General features: G+C 49.1%; 5 protein-coding genes across 5 annotated transcripts; 1 reads left to right on the forward strand and 4 right to left on the reverse strand.

The window, feature by feature from the left end:
* Window positions 1-161: 161 nt before the first annotated feature.
* Window positions 162-3,048, reverse strand: N7520_009028 (uncharacterized protein; the record flags this gene model as incomplete). The annotated part of the gene is made up of 11 exons (XM_057142962.1): window positions 162-942; window positions 995-1,233; window positions 1,287-1,584; window positions 1,636-1,851; window positions 1,906-1,974; window positions 2,029-2,207; window positions 2,262-2,369; window positions 2,417-2,493; window positions 2,547-2,654; window positions 2,711-2,803; window positions 2,868-3,048. 11 exons carry the CDS (start codon window positions 3,046-3,048, stop codon window positions 162-164), a joined length of 2,349 nt encoding a protein of 782 aa, XP_056992250.1.
* A 1,028-nt stretch (window positions 3,049-4,076) lies between these two features.
* On the reverse strand, window positions 4,077-6,639 carry N7520_009029 (DUF803 domain membrane protein; the record flags this gene model as incomplete). Its single annotated transcript, XM_057142963.1, has 2 exons — window positions 4,077-5,590; window positions 5,646-6,639. 2 exons carry the CDS (start codon window positions 6,637-6,639, stop codon window positions 4,077-4,079), a joined length of 2,508 nt encoding a protein of 835 aa, XP_056992251.1.
* A 739-nt stretch (window positions 6,640-7,378) lies between these two features.
* N7520_009030 (WD40 repeat domain-containing protein) lies at window positions 7,379-9,151 on the reverse strand (the record flags this gene model as incomplete). Its single annotated transcript, XM_057142964.1, has 1 exon — window positions 7,379-9,151. The coding sequence occupies one exon, from the start codon at window positions 9,149-9,151 to the stop codon at window positions 7,379-7,381; it is 1,773 nt and encodes a 590-aa protein (XP_056992252.1).
* Window positions 9,152-9,513: 362 nt separating this feature from the next.
* On the reverse strand, window positions 9,514-10,934 carry N7520_009031 (proteasome regulatory particle base subunit RPT2; the record flags this gene model as incomplete). Its single annotated transcript, XM_057142965.1, has 2 exons — window positions 9,514-9,767; window positions 9,824-10,934. The coding sequence occupies 2 exons, from the start codon at window positions 10,932-10,934 to the stop codon at window positions 9,514-9,516; spliced, it is 1,365 nt and encodes a 454-aa protein (XP_056992253.1).
* Window positions 10,935-11,768: 834 nt separating this feature from the next.
* N7520_009032 (E2 ubiquitin-conjugating protein UBC1) lies at window positions 11,769-12,593 on the forward strand (the record flags this gene model as incomplete). Its single annotated transcript, XM_057142966.1, has 3 exons — window positions 11,769-12,029; window positions 12,094-12,365; window positions 12,422-12,593. The coding sequence occupies 3 exons, from the start codon at window positions 11,769-11,771 to the stop codon at window positions 12,591-12,593; spliced, it is 705 nt and encodes a 234-aa protein (XP_056992254.1).
* Between the last annotated feature and the right edge of the window lie 886 nt (window positions 12,594-13,479).

The following is a 13,479-nucleotide window of genomic DNA, read 5'->3' on the forward strand; positions in this document are numbered from 1 at the left end:
AAGTTGTATATAATATTTAATGACCAACAAATCAAGTTTTCATTCCCATGGATCAGCATCGGGTACTTCCATGGTTGACAGGTCCTTGAACCATGGAACCGACCTGAAACGCTGTGGCGTTTCCCAGGTTCAATTATAGAACAAGAACATCCTAATTTCAATTACAGCACAGTGAAGGTGGTATTTCCCCTGATATCATCGGAACTGCTTCCGACCAACACGGTGAACTCGCCAGGCTCAACAACGTACTTCATCCGATTATTCCAAAGCCCAATATCCGCAACCTTGATGGGGATTTTAACAGTCGTCGTCTTGCCAGCAGGAATCAAGACCTTATCAAAGCCCTTCAGCTGTCGATTCGGCACAACAACCGACGCAATCTCATCGGAGATGTAAACCTGCACAACCTCCGTCGCATCGCGGGTAGTATCCGTATTTTTCACATCAACACTCACCGTAACAACAGTATCCGTGGAGGAGATCTTGCTGTTATCAACACTGACAGTGCCATACTCAAAGGTTGAATAACTCTTCCCGTAACCAAATGGATACCAGGGCATGGGGGTACCGAGCGCATAGTTATGACCGAAGTCAAGAGTCCCGTTCGCATACTCAGTTCCAGAAGTCCAGACCGAGCGACCTGAGTTCAAGTAATCGTAGTAGACTGGTAGATCTCCGACGAAATGCGGGAAGCTGACGGATAATTTACCGGACGGATTGTAGTCACCGAATAACACCTCTGCGAGTGCGTTGCCTCCTTCTTCCGATGGGTAAAATTGTTGTAGTAGTGCTGAGGTACCGTTGGAGAGCCAGAAATCTGTTATGGGTTTACCACTCGAGATAACGACGATTGTCGACACACCTGTGTCGGCGATGGCTTTGACGAGAGGTCCTTGGGCACCCACGAGCGCGAGGTTGTCTTCATCGACATCTTCACCAGTGCTGTAATTATTTCAGTATAAAGGTGTTTCCCCAGAAATGGGCGGTGACTTACGTTGCGTTGTAGCTTTCCCAAAGCTGGACTTGATCGCGAGACCAGGTTCCTACAACGACAATGGCAACGTCGGACTTCTTTGCAGCTTCAACCGCTTCATCGAAGCCGGATTGATCATTGCTCCAACGTTCGCATCCTTGGGCGTAGTTTATTGTTGCACTATCGCCAACTGCGGCTTTGATACCATCCAATGGAGTTACACCCCGGTACTGGCTTTCGTAGACGACATAATCACCGTACTGAGATATGTCTAAGTATCATACTCGTTGGAATAAAGATATATTGGACTCACATTCATAAACCCATGCGCCATGGGACCAATCACGGCAATGCTACCAGACTTTTTCAGAGGCAATGTCTGGTCGTGATTCTCCAAGAGAACGATTGACTCTTTGTCCAAGTCCTTGGCAATCTGCTTGTGCTCAGCAGTATTGATGAGGGAAGACCATTGGCTCTTATTTGCAGCAGAGTATGGATTTTCGAATAGGCCCATCTCGAACTTCACACGAAGGAGTCTTGTAACGGCGGCATTGACAATAGAAATATCAAGCTTTCCAGAATTGACCAGCGAGGGGATCTTTTGGAAGTTACTGTTCAAGTTAGTCAAATGGCCTCATAGACAGACAGTGCCAGAGACTTACTAGGAGCCACCGCCCATTTCCACGTCAATGCCAGCCTCCATGAGCTGCAGGGTCACAGCGTTCATATCAATTGGACTGCTTTGGCACATCTTGAAATAAGTGCAAAGTCTGTCACTACCACCAGCGTCAGTCATGACGAAGTAATCATATCCCCACTCTTCCTTCAAAATCTCTGTAAGAGCGTGGTAATCCGCGACCATGGGGATTCCATCGTAGCTATGCATAACGTTAGATTTATAAAAGATTGAAAATTTCCATGAGAGTACTTACCATGAGTAGGCAGTCATGACAGCCCATGCACCACTGTCAATAATTGCGCGCTTGTATGATGGCAGCCATCTGGAAAAGAAATTAGCATTCTATGCTACTTTGCCCACATATGGCTTAACTCACGTTGTGCGCAATTCTCTTTCTCCTCCATGAACGGGTCCAGTGTTTAATCCTTGCTCGGGATTACTGTAGGCCGCATAGTGCTTGACCATGCCAGACACATTTTTGCTCTGGATACCTGTGATGTAGCTATAAGCAATCTCGCCCGCCAGGAAAGAATCCTCCGAAAATGTTTCTTCGACCTATGACAAGACTAATTTAGCCCTTCTCTTAGATAAAATCGTCGTGATTCTTACCCGTCCATATCGAAGCTCACGCGCCAGATCGGCCTCGGGCGCGAAAAGCTGATTTGCACCCAAGGCTCGAGCCTCGGTACCAATGACTTCTCCCATTTTTCGAACAAGCTGGCGAATATTAGCTAGGTATGGAACGGGTAGCAAAGATAGCTTACGCTCGGGTTCCATGAGCTTCCAATACCGATTGGGGAATTGAAAATGGTAGCATTGCCAATTAAGAACCCGTGAAGACCTGCCATGGTAGTGTTCAGCTCACGTCTGACTTTGCTAGATTGGATTTATCACCTTCTGATTGAACAAGGGCAGGGATACCCAACGTGGTATTCTGCATCAGATAGTCTTGGCCTCGCTTAATATTCTCTGTCAACCAATCCCAGGAAACCGGGTATCCGACTGAGGACTATTAGATTTCTTCATTGAAGAATTTCTTAACAAGATGAAAGTCGTACCGTAGAACATGCCAGCCTTCTCCTCCATATTAGCCACCAGTCCACTATAGTTGAAAGCACCCGTCGTCTCGTTCATCCAATTAGTGATATCGCCTATAATGAACAGTTAGATGTGATTAAAAAAGAAGCTTCGTGAAAAAGATAATATAAAGACTACCTTGTATCAATTGAGCCATCTTCTCCTCGACAGTCATTCTCCCCAGCAAATCCTCAATCCTTTTCTCTATCGGTGCACTAGCATCCTTATAAAGCGGCGTCGACGATATCGCTTTACCAGATACCAATGCACCCAGTAGTTGCAAAAGCAACAGGCCTTTCGAAAGCCCGTTAGCAATCATCTTGAAAACACTTCCTTGACACAATTGCCCAGCTTCAACACACGAAAATTGGAATTGAATTCAGACAGGCTTGGATTTCCCTTTCTCGCGCAGATCAGATCATCCCGGGGTATCCTTGCATATAAGGGTGAGCAATGCAAATACACAGCTCATTATTGCCATTTCTAGCTGCGGGGAAAAACATCGGTGCTATTAGATCGAAACTTACTCTAAAATTTCAGGAGCCATCGGAGATGAAATGATCACGGGTGTACATAATAGCTCTGCATGAGTGGCTTGAGCGGAGAAGACTGGAGCCGCTAAGACTATAACGAGACGGAGCAACGTCTCCGCGCGGGGCATCGGTTATAGTTTTGTCGGTCAATGTGGGGTAATTTAATGTTATTGCAGGGGTTGAAGACCGACGGGTCCGAGTACTTGCAGTAGGTGCTATCGGCAATATTGCAGTTGGAATCCGGCTAAATTGTAGAGACTTAGTGATGTCAACGGGGGGGGGGGGTTGAACGCTTTGCATTGGATGTACTATAGGGTTGTACTTCTGTGGCCTCTTTTTCCACCTATGACTGTCTTCTATTTCGCATTCCCCGGTGGAGTTGATCATGCAAGATGCGGAGGCGTTTTATCCCATCAGAAAGAATTGGTGAGATTTGAATACTTTCTCAATTCTCAAAACTGAGGTTCAGCTATAGTGGAGAACAATGAATCTACAAATGATGAGAGACGGCAGAGGGCTCGCAAAACCCGCCAGATTGATCCCGGATATGAGACAAAAAGTAAAGAATGAACAAAGAAAGGTATTAAATGTGTAAAGTAAAGAATACCCGCAAAATGCATCGCTTATCACAAACCCCGGTATTATGCCATGGAAAGAAGAGAACAAACAACCCCGCCAGAAGAAAATCCGGAAAAGGTCAAAAAAAGAAAATGAGCCAAGGATGAGGCCGCACGGTGTATGTATAATATGAGTGCCCCCAGCCACTCTGCATGTACCACAGGTGTACTCAGTATGGCGAGGAAATTACTTGCTGTTATGATCGAGATTCGGGGTCGTTGTTGCTGAGGGGATCACTGCTCAGAGCAGCCGGTGTATCGCTCCGGGGTGTCACAGTTCCTTGCGTCACCGCACCGCTGTCTGCGTGCTCTTGATGTGAAGTTCTTCGCAATGCACCACCTAACCATGCAAGCCCACCACTCCACGAGTCACTGAAGCTGCGAAGGCGAGTGACCTCTTCGTCCGTCTTCAGGGTTGGCGGGTTGTGGATTTGGGGGGCAAGGGCAGGAGTTGAACGGCCAGCCTCCGCAGACGGATCGACTAGGTTTGTAGCTGTTTGTAGTCGTGCTGTTGCCAGTGAAAGAGGGGTTTCGAGCCCTTGCGGCTCACCAAGTGGCCCTACATCCCCATCATGATCACGAAATGAAGTGTCTGTGAACATGCCGTCGACTTGTCTCCGGCGTCCGGCTTTACGCCTACCAGAACGGTCCTTGTAAGGGCTGCCTTCACCTCGTCGGAGAGATTCTGCAACCACAGCACTAAAGCCACCCGAGAGTGTGGGAAGAAGGGGACCGGGGGAGAATCGATGCGAGATGGAATTGCGCAAGGTACGTCGCGTAGGAGTTTCGAGAATTGCGTGAGCCCTGTCACCAAGTTGGGGCGAACCACCCACAGCAGGCGTTGAGGCTCTCCGAACATTTGTGGTATTGGCACCAGGTGAACCCTCATCTATGCCTGGGACGGAAGGGAAGCGAAGCAACACCGTTGATGCCATATCAGTGGCTTCGCCATGTGGAGGTGTCGTTGGACGGTGGGGCTCCAGGTCAGATTTCGGGGACCCGACAGCCTGATCCTGGAATTCTGCCCAAGGGTTGGACATACGAGATGGGGGGCGCAATGGTGAAGGATCTTCGAAAGAGGGTCCTGACAGGGCTGAACCCGCAGTTAAGGAGCCTGCCGGCGAAGATGGTGCTGCCGAAAGCGCACCCCGCGGTGTGGGTTCGTCGTCATCCACGCCGTCAATTCCCTGGCTGATTAGGGACCTTGAAGGTGACTCCGCACCATCGTAACCATTCTCAGGCTCGTGCAACGATTTGGCTGCTCTCAGTGGCTGAGAAAGGGGAGATAAATCAACTCTGTCCCGATATCTTTCACCATTCAGCAAGCCAATTGCTTCCTCCTCATCTTCGGTTGAAAATGTAGACTCGCCATCAGAGCGAACCCGACCACTTGTGATGAAGTAGACTCCCAAGAAAGTCATTAGACAGCCTCCGACAAACTTTCCTGCGCGAACAGCAGACATGGAATTGAAATCACGGTAGAGGACCGCACTGCCGATGATCACAGATAGGGTGAAAAGGACGAACTGAGTCGGAATGACTTGGGTAGAATCAAAGCGTTGCAGAGCACGATTGATGTAGCGAATCTGCATCAATGCACTGGAAATCAGGACGAAGACAAGCAGGTATGTGATGGGGTATGTGATGACGTGCCATAGGGTAAATGACAGTAGCGAGGAAACACCCTTAGTAGACAAAGCTGTGTATCCACCTGCGATATACCGTCAGTATTGCAATGTTACATAAATGGAGAAGTAAGTATTTACCAAAAAGTGCCACAAGTCCCACATCAATCAAAATAGAGCGAGGGCCGTATTGGTAACTGCCCCACATGAGAACGGCGATCAGCCCTATGGTCAACCCAAGATAAAGCTCAAACTCCCAAGTGGTAATCCGAGCCCAGATTTCATCAGGACCAAGTTTCTCCTCAGAGGACTTGGCGCTCAGTACAACAACCACAGCACCAGCGATAGAGACTAATACTCCCCAGAAATCTCGGCCTCGGAACTGTTCTTTCAGCAAGCACGGCGCAATGACGCAGTTTGAGATCAAAGCTACCACACCAAGCGGTGACACGATCGATGCCGGTGCAAAGCCATATGCCATGAAATTGCCTGTCTCTCCAAGACACATGAGAATGATACCAGCCCACCAATATGGAGATCGGAGATAAGACTTGCGCCCATCCGAGTCACCCGGGCGAGCAGTGCGATCAGACGCAAAGGAGTCACGCATACGGCTTTCCGACGCCGAATGGCCATTACGGCGGCTTGCAGAAGTCTCATTCTCATCATCATGATACGCCGCGAACTCCCGGTGTTCACTGCTGCGGCGCCGGTTGTGCGGCGGCAATCTCCCCCGGCCACGGACCTGAGTACTATTCTGTCCAACATTCCCATATTGATTCAAATCCCCAGCCTCAGATTGTGACTGCCGCCAATTGTCTTCTTTGTGGAGCTTATCGAGTTCGTATTCACGGGAGATGCGGATGTGTGCGTAGCGCTGGATGTTGAGAGCCAGGGAAATCAGAACATTTCCGATCAAAGCCGTTACGATACCGATCAGCGAAGACCATTTTTTCATATCCCCTTGGTCGTTCGGATTTTCAAAATGCGGTATGGGAGTCGAGGTAGGTGTTGCGAAATGAAGATGCGGCGTATAGGAGGCGAGGGTATATGGGGTAGAAGTGGAGGACGCGATCATCGAAGACGCGAAAGAGGAAAAAGAGCCCATCCCGAGGGGCTGTTGTCGGAAGTCCATCTTGCCTTGTAGAATGAAGCGATCTCCAAGAAAGTGTAGGCACTGATCGGTCCACTGATAGGCAGAATCGGGGTGCCGACCGAAGTCCGGAGTCCTCCTGGAGCCGCCCAAATGACTTCTAGTGATGTCGAAACAAATAAGCTCAGGGATACAAGGCAAGCCTATTAAGTTGCGAAAGACTGCATTTTGACTCGTCCAAATAGAAATCGGACAAATTCCGGCAATGAAAATGTCTCTTGGTTGGGTGCTGGAGGCTGTGGAGTTGGCAAACGGGGGCTAGAGCGGAGAGATTGCTCATGTCAGCACCAACGCCGGCCTGTGCTCCTTACTCCAGGCTAAGGCCAAACTTATCTAATTCTATATTCGAGTGAAACCGCGCTCAAGCCGTAATTTGCGAGGTTATGCGAGGTCAAAGCCCGTGCTCTGATGCTCCTGTTATCAGTGGTCCGGGCAGGCGACCATACTAGCGGTGATCGACAGGCTCTTGGAGGACGTCATGGAACGGATGAAAGAGGGGAAAGTTCCAAGGAGTAGATGCAAGGAGCAGGCATACACAGCTTGTTTCATGAACTCGGTCAGGATCTTGCCTTGTAGTAAACATCAAAGAAATATAGGATGGAGATAATTATAGATGTACTTGCAGCCCATCGAATTTTTTCTATATTGTTAAGTACCCAATGAATGCATCGGAATGTAAACTAATATACACAAATGATCAAGTAATCAACCCTGGGACATATCATCGTCGGGCTTTCTTCTTTTCCGGTCCCTTTTGTTCTTCATCATCGCTGATCTCGGCGTAGATTGCATTGGGTTGCGTCTCCTTGTATGCCCTGGTAAAGATCGGGTCCTTCTCGGCCTTCTCAGCGTATTTCAAGAGAGCCTCCCGCGGATCCTCGTCACGCATGGAACTGAGTGGGAAACTTTCACGAATATGCTTCTCATCAGGTTGAGATTTGCCAAAAGGTGTGACAGCTGGCACATGGGGTCGACGGGGATCGCGTGAACGGCCAGAAGCTGTTAAACCCACGTTTGGATGGCGAGCTGCATAGGTGGCCGAGCTATATTGTGGCACGCCGTTAGAGCCAACCACCACCGAGTCGCCAGCGAGGCCAGTGGATAGATCCGTTGTAAGGGTAGGGTTGTCATCAAAGTGGCGACGCTTGGGTGCTTTGGACATCACCAAGGCCGCACCCTTCGTGGACATAATCGGATTGTACAGGACATGTGTTTCGGCATTTGCGGAACCAGTCAAGATTTGGTTGAGCTTCTCATGCCACAGAACTGAGATGACCGGCGACCCTGGGGTAACAGGTGTAACGAGCTCCGGTCTCAGAGCCGGGTTGAGGATGTGCAGATGGCCAGTCTCGGAGCCCACGATGATATTCGCAGACGACGGAGAGAACTGGATATTTGATGTGGGGTAACGAGAGGATGTCGAGGTATGAGTGATGGCTATGACCGGGCTCTTGAAATTTCTAGTGTCCCAGAGTTTGATTGTATCATCGCCACCTCTGCTGATGACAAGCCGCCCGTCGGAGCTAATATCCAGTCCACTGGTCCATGTATCTCGAACATGAGCATCCCGTACTTCGGCGGTAGGCCGTCTAAATGGACCATTCCCACTCCACATAGTCAAGCTTCCATCAAGAGCGGCAGCAACCAGAACATTTGAGCCGCCTTGTTTGGCGGATCCCCAGGCGAGAGCGGTCATCTTAGTCCGGCCAGCAGACCCAGCGACCTTGGATTTATGCATGATCACCTCCTTTTGCGAGCGACCCACATTGGCATCCCAGATACGCACTGTGCTATCCGATCCAGCCGTAGCACAGAGATTATAATCAAAAGGACACCAAACTCCAGTAGTTGCCTCCGCGATATGTCCTTTGGTATTGTTGAGGTCGCGTAGGTACATGTCACCCTTGGCAAACTCTGTCAAAATTTCGCCATCTCGACTGAGGATTCGGGGTTGCGAAGTCGCGGAGACCACGAGAACGTGGCTCGGTGAGAGTGGGTTGAATGCAGCATAGTGGACGGCGTGGGTGTCCTGTGACGCAGATGTTTTTTTAAATGAGGGATCGACTGATTTGAATGCGCGAATAGTGGACGGGGTCATAGAAGCAAAGTCATGAAGCTTCAGTGTGCAATCGGTCGAACCTGTTATTAGTCGAGCTCCCGCAGGGTCCAGCGTCATAGTAGTCACGGCCCGCTCGTGTGTTTTTAGAACCATTTCGTGTGAAACAGGAAATTCGTCCTCGTCGTCGTCGTCGGAATCGTCAGAAGGATCGTCGGAGTCGGAGTCATCGTTGTCTTTAGGTTCTTGTGGCCTTCTCTCCTCCGCATGGCTAGGCGCATTTAATTCTTGTGCTTCATCGTTGTCCGCTGGGATGGGAACCGCAATCTCAGTCCGTTTGGATCGATTGATCTGCGACTCAACATCAACCTCCTTCTCCTGCTTGCCGAAGCCAGAGGGATAGAACTTTTTGAAAGCTTCCTCGTCAAAGCCGTCCATTGTTGGTGATGTAAGGTGATGAATTAGCGCAAGTTCTGATCGCGCTGATAAGATGAGCTTGTTTGCAGCGTTTGCATCCGCAATGGCGATCACTTACCCCAGTAGATATGGAGCGTAGTGACAGTGCCAGCGATTGTTATACTTGGTGCAGATAGGTATCACATTAATAGCCCAGGCTTATGACTGGAGTTAATCATTTTACTAGGCTAGATTCGCAGCCCTACGGTCATTATTCCATAATATGAGCGTATGCCATTTCTCCATAAAGTCGCATGCGGTCCATTAAAATACACAGATCAATGCTTGTAGGACTCCACCGCATAATTCGACAGTGTATGTCCCGATAGAGCACGGGTCAGCGCTTACAAGTACAATCCTTCCACGGGGCCACCATCCTGCTTTGTCTTCATGATGCGCTCACGGGCCGCGCGGAAGTCATCCATCTGGACTCTCATGCGGCGCTCTCTCAAGGCCATCAGACCAGCCTCGGTACAAATGGCGCGAATATCAGCACCGGAGAGATCATCCTTCTGGTTGATGAACTCATCCAGATCCACGTCATCGCCCAGGGACATCTTGGATGTGTGCAACGTGAAGATCTTCTTCTTGGTGTTTTCTGTAGAGATGGGTGAGTTGAGGACATCTGGAGGATTGGGAGGAAGTAGCACTTACGGTCCGGGTTCTCAAAGAGAATCTTACGGTCAATACGACCAGGTCGAATCAGGGCAGGATCGAGAGTCTCAATCTTGTTGGTCGCCATGATAACCTTCACATCGCCACGGTCATCGAAACCATCCAGCTGGTTAAGCAACTCCAGCATGGTGCGCTGAATTTCTCGCTCACCACCAGATGTTGAATCGTAACGCTTGGTACCAATAGCATCAATTTCATCAATGAAAACAATAGACGGTGAATGTTCAGCGGCAACCTGGAAGATCTGACGGACCAAACGCGGTCCATCACCCAGGTACTTCTGGATCAACTCACTACCGACAATACGAAGGAAGGTAGCACTGGTTTGGTTGGCAACAGCCTTGGCCAACAGGGTCTTCCCGGTACCAGGAGCACCGTAGAGAATTACACCCTTTGGTGGCTTGATACCCATCTCCTCGTAGAGCTCGGGGTGTAGTAACGGCAATTCAACCGACTCGCGAACTTCCTGGATCTGGTTCTCCAAACCACCAATATCCGCGTATGACTCGGTGGGGGCCTTATCCAGCTTCATCACCGAAACGAGCGGGTCCGATTCCTCGGTCAAAACACCAACGACTGATACCGATTTGTGATGCAGAAGAATGCTAGCACCGGGCTCGAGAAGATCCTTGTCGACGAAGGACATGATTGATACGTAGTACTCGGGGCCAGTAGCACTGGAAACGATGGCGTGGTCATCGTCAATCAACTCCTCCAGGTTACCCACACCCATTGGGCTTCCTCGCATGTCATCAACTCGACTTCGCTCATCCGCATTACGGTCCATCACATCCAGGTCCCCCGATCTAGCAGGATCGACGTTTTCTTGGGCCTTAGTCTTGCGCATCCGCTCCATGTTCTCAACGTATTCCTCCTCCAGCAGGAGGTGGTCGTGGACTCGTTGCATTCGAAGATAACGAAGCTTGCATCGGGAAGTCGGGTAGATGTCTGGCAGTTTCGAGGCTGTGCTGGGACCGGCGGCCTTGCGCTTCTTCTTTCCGATGCGAGTGGTCGGTGGTGGAGGGGGCTCGTATCTCGGCTTGTCCTTCTGCGAGATTCGGTCAGAGCTGGTCGAGTCACGGAGTATCATGGCAATTATACCTTCTTATCCTTATCATCACCGCCATTGCCTGAGCCACCGCCCATGTTCGACTGCTGGTTACCCTGTTCGATGATCTGTTAGCAGATGCGACCTGAAAGCTGAGTAGGCAGGGTGACGAACCATGTTTGTAAGCCAGCGAGAGGAACGCTGTCAAAATCTCATGGGAAGTGCTGCAGATGATATAGATGTGTGCTGATATCAAGATTCAGGAAAGATGGAGATGAGATGTGAGAGTTGGGAGAGATAGGAGATGGGCTGTCAATACAGTTGGTGTTGCAGCTTCGGGGGTCCGCGAGAGCTGGCAGCTGTTGCCATGTGCACGTGATACTTGGTGCCTCAGGATATGATCTGCGTCATTGGCGCCTTGTTGCCTGAATTTCAGTTGCCGTAGTCCTCGGCGGTAGCCCGTTGAACAATGCGGGATCAAACAAGACATTCAGCTTTGGACTGGACTTGATAACAACTGATAGGCCCTGCAGGCCAGTATACAACTATTACCATTGGACTATATCTCGAATCCAAGTGGAGCCTTTTCAAAGCTGTGACTGGAGCTAATCGTCCATAGTTCCTCTCTGTTAGCAAGGTAAGGCTGCCAGGATTCCTCGTTATTTCTAGCTGTTTCACCTCAGAAGCAAATAGATTGTCATGTTCCTTAGCGCAGCTCTCTGAACTCTTCCGTTAATCTCTATTGTGCCAGGTTCCAACTTCGACCTGTACCTTCCTCTTTGATCGCTGCTCACACGATCACGCACGCCCGCGAAGCACCACGGTTTACTTTTGTATTGTCCAGATCGATTCTGTTGGAAAAATAAACGACACATCATGGCCAGCAACCGAATGCGTCGAATTGGCAAGGAGTTGGCCGACATCCACTCCGACAAAAAGTCCCAGATTACGGCTACGCCTGTAAACGAACAAGAGGACATTACACACTTGCGAGGCTCTTTTCCAGGCCCCCCAGGCACGCCTTATGAGGGTGGTACATATAACATTGACATCAAAATCCCGACCGACTACCCTTTCCGCCCTCCAGTAATGAAGTTCGAGACCAAAGTCTGGCATCCCAATGTCAGCAGTCAAACAGTAAGCAGTCAGAGTCAATAAGTTACCGTGGCTCAATGTCATTCCATACTCATCATAAACACAGGGTGCTATTTGTCTTGATACTCTCTCCAGTGCTTGGTCGCCTGTGCTGACTATCAAATCCGCACTTCTTTCGTTGCAATCTTTGCTCAGCACACCGGAGCCGAAGGACCCACAAGACGCCGAGGTGGCCAACATGCTGCTGAGAAGGCCGAAGGAATTCGAGCGTGTTGCGCGACAGTGGGCTTCGATATATGCGGGCGCTCCCTCAACTGGCTTTGAGAACGGGGATGGTCTAGATGAGACAGAGGGAGCTGGTCACGATAACCTGGCCCAGTAAGTACTGAAAACTCGTTGACTAGGGGATGCATATGCTGACGTTTCATACTTAGATACGACGGATATAACAAAGACCTGATCGATCGATTCAGCAGCATGGGCTTTGATGTGGCTCGAGTCGTATCAGCATTTCGGGATGTTGGAATCGAACGGAATGGAGGCATGGACGGTGAGCTCTCAGAGGGTCAAATGGGTGATATTACTGCCCGCCTTCTTGGAGAGTAGCTTTGAAGCTGGGCCGTTACGTTGATGATTGTATGAGCGATGAAGATGTACATACTTGGATTGGTAGATAGGGTGGGACTTTTGTCATTTCACTTTGAGTACTGTGATTTACACACATGTGCATGAAATGAAATCAAACATATTAAACAGCAGCAGGTACTATACAGTAGATAATATACGTGAGGATTCCAAGATTCGTCTTGGTCTAGTCTTAGTATAAAGCTTGATTACAGTGGGACATAGTAGGTATCATGGGACAGATCAGCTAAATCACATCACTGGATCTCACCGTCCCCTAGGATTCTGTTTTGTATTGTACTTGCCACATGTGCAGTAGATTTCATAAAACCACCCGACCCTATCCAAAATTATACTAAGGGTAAAGTAGCTGATAGTCTTATTAATTAGAAAGGGAATGCCTGCCGAAGTAGATGCTTGTTTAGAAGAGCAACTCTGATTTACGTTTGTTACTTTTATTTATTTGACAATATGATCATTATAATTAGAGAATCTGGATGAGGACTGGCGCGCTCCCCTTACTGCTTTCCTTTCTTTCTTTCTGCCTTCTCTCTAGCCTTGATTTTCCAATAAATAGACATAGTATGCTGCATATTATCGGATCAGTGGCATAGATGGAAAGATGTCTGATTTGCTAGTCATTATTGGACGCTGACTGACTCTGGACTTCAAGTTTTATCTTAGCTTTGTAAATTTGTAAACTACTGCTGCTGAAATTATGCTATTTGCATATAAGGATTTTAGCTGATCTGTCCGCATGATACATATAACTAACTACATGTGGCCCACCGTAGCTTGACTGCTGGGCTTCCTTATCGATTATCGATAAGCTCACAACCTCAGCGCGCAATGATCTTTGTTTCCTGCG

The sequence above is a fragment of the Penicillium odoratum genome (assembly GCF_028828045.1).
Source record: "Penicillium odoratum strain IBT 22623 chromosome Unknown utg000006l_segment0_segment0, whole genome shotgun sequence".
Taxonomy (NCBI): Eukaryota; Fungi; Ascomycota; class Eurotiomycetes; order Eurotiales; family Aspergillaceae; genus Penicillium; species Penicillium odoratum.